The sequence below is a fragment of the Corylus avellana genome, chromosome ca3 (genome assembly GCF_901000735.1).
Source record: "Corylus avellana chromosome ca3, CavTom2PMs-1.0".
NCBI lineage: Eukaryota > Viridiplantae > Streptophyta > Magnoliopsida > Fagales > Betulaceae > Corylus > Corylus avellana.
Window position 1 is genome coordinate 32,087,240 of NC_081543.1, and position 5,531 is coordinate 32,092,770.

General features: G+C 32.0%; 1 protein-coding gene across 4 annotated transcripts in view; it reads left to right on the forward strand.

The window, feature by feature from the left end:
• Positions 1 to 5,531, forward strand: part of LOC132173691 (uncharacterized) — a 20,745-nt gene that overhangs the window by 10,006 nt on the left and 5,208 nt on the right. The window contains exons 3-5 of one of the 4 annotated variants that reach the window (XM_059585259.1): positions 1,448 to 1,565; positions 1,685 to 1,944; positions 2,052 to 2,405. In XM_059585259.1, the coding sequence (XP_059441242.1) occupies positions 1,448 to 1,565; positions 1,685 to 1,903 (337 nt within the window). In that variant the 3' untranslated portion in view covers positions 1,904 to 1,944; positions 2,052 to 2,405. Of the gene's footprint in view, positions 1 to 1,447; positions 1,566 to 1,684; positions 1,945 to 2,051; positions 2,406 to 5,531 lie in introns of those variants that run through there. The other 3 variants (XM_059585260.1, XM_059585261.1, XM_059585262.1) reach the window with 3 other exon arrangements.

The window sequence follows — 5,531 nt, forward strand, 5'->3', positions numbered from 1 at the left end:
AGATGTTCTAATACAATCCTTTTGAATTTGACAGAATGCAAAGGCCTCCATATAGGCTGTTGAGCCTTTCTTCGAAAGAATAGGTCTCCTAAATAATGAAGAAAAGTAAATAAAATAACTACTAAAACAAGTAGAAAGTTGCCTCTTAAGCCTCTTTTACAGCCTGTTCCAGCAAATCTTGAAATTACCAGACTACCCTACGTCAATAAAACTTCTTTTTTTTGTAAGTTACGTAATAAAACTTGATTATAACTGAATCATGAGCAATTTAGCTTAAAGAACCTTAACACTAAGACTCGATACTAATTAAAGTAGCCTATGAAGAGTGCCAATTAGGTCCCATATCAAAACTAGATCATATTTTGAATTACTTTGATCTTTGCTTTCCACTAGCTTTTTGCTCGCTGCTTCAGCTTCTTTTGTTGTATCTGTCCAAAGTGATTTGTACTGCTTAAGTTACTCAATCATGGAGCTGAACTGTCATTGATGAAGCTAAATTTATCTATCATTTTGCTAGACTCAGGGAAGAATGGTCATATAAGCTACTGATATAGTGACAACACAGCCAATTGCTTAAAATGTATATGATTAAAATTACTTGTTTGTGAGTATACTTCTTCTTTCTCTCCCAGCTTAGTCGCTCTCTTGTATACTCCTTGTGTATTGGGGTTGCGCCCCTTTGCACCCTTTTAATGCATTATTACTTATCAAAAAAGTATACTTGTTGCATACAATAATGGAATATTCTGACAATCAAATTAAATAAACTAAAGTCACATTTGACTAGGATCTCACAGGTTTTTATGTTTAAAAAGAACATTTTTTTAGGGATGCCCAAGGGAGTCACCGAGAGTGGTTGGTTGACCATCTCCATTTTCAAACTTAGGGATAGGCTTTCCGGTTTTTTTATTTCGTGCTGATCATCATGGGATTGGAATGCTTTTGAAATTCTCTGATTCAATGTCTTAAAAAAATAAATCAATCAATGATGTAAGTCTATGTAGATTTAGAATGGCCTAAATCCATAGTAGGCATCTATGCTGCATTGGTGAAGTATGGATGTTAATATGACTGCATTCAGCCAATTCAAAAAATTAGCATGTTCACACGACATTATGTTTTTGAGTTTGATGAAAATCATATTCATTTATGGACATTATGTTCATCATGCAGTGTGTTTCGCACATGAAGTGATGTTTAAACATAAAAAAGGGGCTTTTTGCAGTCAGTATATGGCCAATTCCATTTCGTGTAGAATTTGGCACACCCATCTTTACTTCTTTGGGTATTGCCCATGCATCATAGATTACCCATATTAATGTGAAAATAACTGCACTTTGCAAAACCTGAAGTGATTTGATAATTTTTGTTTGATACAAATGATTCAAGTTTATATTAATAACAATATAATCCAGAGTCTTGATGAACTTCAATTTTGGATTCACAGATGGTTGTCAGGCAGTGACTTGAAAAAGATAGCCCTCTTTGGTTGTCCTTCTCTTGAAAAAAAGAATGTTTTTGCTGCTAAAAGACTGCGAAAGTTTTTTGAGATTCAGGAAAACACTGTAAGCCAATTTCCCATTGCTTTCCACTTTATTTATTTCATTAGCGTTTTTTTCACCATAGTATTCAAGGTAAGGATTATAATGTTTCTTTGGTGTTCAAATTTTCTGCTCATCCTCAGGTTTGTAGCAAATGTGTCCTAAAACAATCATGCAAGTTTGTGAATCAGAGTGTGTGGACAGGTGACACCAAGAATTTAAATTTGGCTGTTGTTATGAGAGTTATCATTTTGTATGCTTTGGAATGGGTGCCTGCAGGGCTAGCAGTGCCCATTGATATAAAGGATTCTGTTAGCAAACTGCTGAAGGAGGTTTTGAAGCTAAGTCGAAGCACGGCATGAGAGCATGCTATCATACTTTCAGGATTCGCACGTCGAACCGGGTAAGTGAGGTTTAAACCACACTGCAATTGCCTTGGTTCCCTTTTATTTTGGTAATTTCTTGCAAGAATTCTACATCTCTCCTCTCTCGTTGTATTTACATTGCCAGTAATGATGAGCAGAATTAACAGGGGTGAAGCTTCTTCTGGGGATTAAAGAAATTAATATGGTGAGCATGCCCTTGTCCAAATATTCCTTTTTGAAGATGATATGTGACGGCCGATGGTCTAGTTGTTTTTGGAATTTTGGAATTTTGTTTTTGAACATTTTGTCTGCAAAAGAAGCAATTGATCTTTTGGACTATTAATTAATACTTGAGGTCTCAAGGTTGCAGACATTATTTGCCCTGTGTTATGTAAATTAATATTTGGGGTTGTGATCCTTCCATCATATGGATCCAGAATTTTTGAGATTTAAAGTTAAAAAGGATGCAGAATACTTGGATGAAGCAGTAATAATCTGAAGTTTGACAAATAATAAGCATATGGATCATCATATAAATTTGATTCAATTATATCTTATAATGAATCATGAAAATCTAAATTATTTAATCATTCTCTAAATAGCTACTCCAACTAATCCAATGTAAATAAATATGAATGTTTTTATTTTTAATTGAATTTGGGAAAGGATTGGAGGATCCTTACGACTGTTAATCCAAAAGGAAGAGAGTGGGAATCCTATAGAATAAAAACTGAAAAAAGAATGAACTCTCTAATAATAGACATAAAACGAAAACTACAGTGCGAAGAAACAAACAAACACTATCAATAGGGCCGGGACTGGGACACAAATTTGAATTTGTGTTGATGTTGTTTTATGTTATAAAACAGAGTCATGCTATTTGGCTGCCAAGAGTCTGCCAAAGTCTGACGTGGCTTTATTAAAAAAAGAAAAAAAAAAAAATCATAGAAATCTCTCTTTCCCCATTTCCTATTTTTTTTTGTTAGTTAAATTTTTATGAATTAATATTTAGTTTTTAATGCCTCAAAACTTATTTTTGAATTCAAAACTAAAACCTAGGGGTGGAAAGTTAACCCTTAGGGATGATATCATCCAAAATGGATTCAATCATCCTAAATTTGGTGCTAATGTCTTAAATTTGGTGCTAATATTTCAAATTTAAATTTTCCATTAATGTTTGTCTTCTTTAATTAAAAATAAAAAAATAAAAATTGTATATGTCTAACGCTTGGTTGTCTCATGGCAGCCGTAAATCTCTACTCTATAAAACAACATAAAACTTGTTTTGAAAGAATAATTAGACAAGAATTAAACTTGTCTGAGTATTAAACTCGACTGGGACACAAACAAATTAAACCTGTTTGCTCTACAGTTTTGAGAGAATAATCAGACAAGAATTTGAATGTCTTAATAAATTTGGTTTTTTTGATACTTGTTGTATATTCCAGTTTTAAATATCTCTTCCAATATTCATTATATCATATATTTTTTATTTATTTATTTTACTATTTGAAATCGACGATAATCTAAATAGAGAACAGTTTTTTTTTTTTTTTTGCCATTGTTAAAATATTAATAAAAATAGGACCATCTCAACAAACGTGTGCACTAGATTTAGGGCATGTTTGAGATTACGTTTGAGGTGTGTAAAAGTACTTTGAATACTTAAAAAGTCTGTTTGAAAAAAAAAAAAAAAAAAGTGCTCGTTTGGTAAAAAAAAATTAGAAGTGCTTTTAAGGATAAAAAAAGTTTAAAAATTGCCAAAAAAGACATTTGGCAAAAGCTTAAAAATGAAATTTTTTTTTCAAAAGCTCTTTTTGACTTAAAAGCTTTATTTCGTAAGTGCAATTTTAAACAAGCTTTTAGAAAAAAGACCTTTAAAAGCGCTTTTAATTTTTTTACTAAACGAGTCTTTTTTTTTTTAAATGAATTTTTTGAGTGTTAAAAACACTTTTAAACTCTGTAAATGCAATTTCAAATAAGCCTTTATTGTACTTTGATTTTAAATAACAATTTAATTTTCTAATATTTATTGCCGAACTTGAAATTAGGATCCGAAGCTTCTACAAAATAAAGAAATAAGAAAAAATAAAATAAAAAAGGCAGTTAGTCAAACAAATGATTTGGTAGACCTTGTTGTGCTTTTACGGACGCATCTGCCATCTGGTGTCTAAACACGTGGCAACATTGAAAAGTTGCAGTGTTTCGTGGGTGGCAAGAATGTCGGACAACATGTGACCCCACCGCGTACCAAACCAAACCCAGCCTAAATGCAACACTGTCTACTTCCCTATCTTGCCGGATGAAAGGGAGAAATCTGTTTTTATGCTCAAATTTTATTTTATTTTATGGTATGATCTTATTGGTTGGACAGGTTTGAGGGTTGAGAACTACCTCCTCTGTAAACCTCAAACGAGTCAAACCGAACAAGGCAGAGATACTTGTTTGTAAACTTCGTTCGAACGATGTTGCGGAGGCAGGTTCATTCGTTTACAAACCCCGTTTGAAGGTTGCAAACGAACTCCTTTAAATGTATTGTCACGAATTGTTCACAATATTTTTCAATTTTCATTTCGCATGGATAAACCAAAAAGACTTTGAGGAAGCAAAAAAAACAAAAAAAAAAGTGACCATAAAATATGCCCGACTAAGGCCTAAAAACACTAAAAATATGCCCAAAAGACATACTATTTGAAAGTTTGTTTGGTCTTCAATAATCGTCATAATCGCTAATTAGCAATTAATTGCTACCAAACTAGCCCTAACGATAGAGATGGACACAAGGGGGGCCACTCTTCTCAAACTTATATACATGGTTACAAAACTAAATCCTTAAACATATTGAGGTAGTTCCGAGAAAGCATAAGCTTTTACATTTTACACCAAAATATTATTATTATTTTTTAATTTAAATAAGTTTTCCATGGAAACCAAATGGGGTCTTAAGTCAATTGATGATTCTACAACGTGAAATACATTATCATATGGTATCAACGTATGTAAGTTAAGGTACTTTTTTTTTTTAAAAAAAACTTAAAATAAATAAAAACAAGCAAACAGGGTCTTAAGTTAATTGATTGCATACTACACTATATCTAATGGGTTATTTATTAGCTATAGTAGTTTTGTGTTCTTAAGAAACAATAAAAAAAAAATTTATTAAAAAGAAATGTTAATTTTTTTTTTTTTTTTTGACAACTAAGAAACATCAAACAATTGAGGAAACAAAAAATACACAAAGAAGAGGAACTTCAATACTATTGCGAATTCTAGGTTACAAAGTTATTGTCTTCATACCTTAGCTCCCCTCGATAAGAATTTCTTGTTGTCCCCATCTAACGGTACAGATGAAATTACTTAAAAGTAATAATCATCTAAAACAATTATGATTGCAGTTAATAAATAATAACAGTTAAGAAATAATAACCGCAACAGGCTGTATGTCCATGTAGGATAGGGTGAATTCAACAATAATGAGAGCCTTCCAACAACATTGAAACCAAAGAGACTCAACGGTGGGTCTTAGAATAATCAATAAGTATTCGTGAATTCTACCCATATTCATGACTCCATGTTTGTTTCCATTCGAATAAATTATCTCCTATTGCCTTTTGGAATATCATCA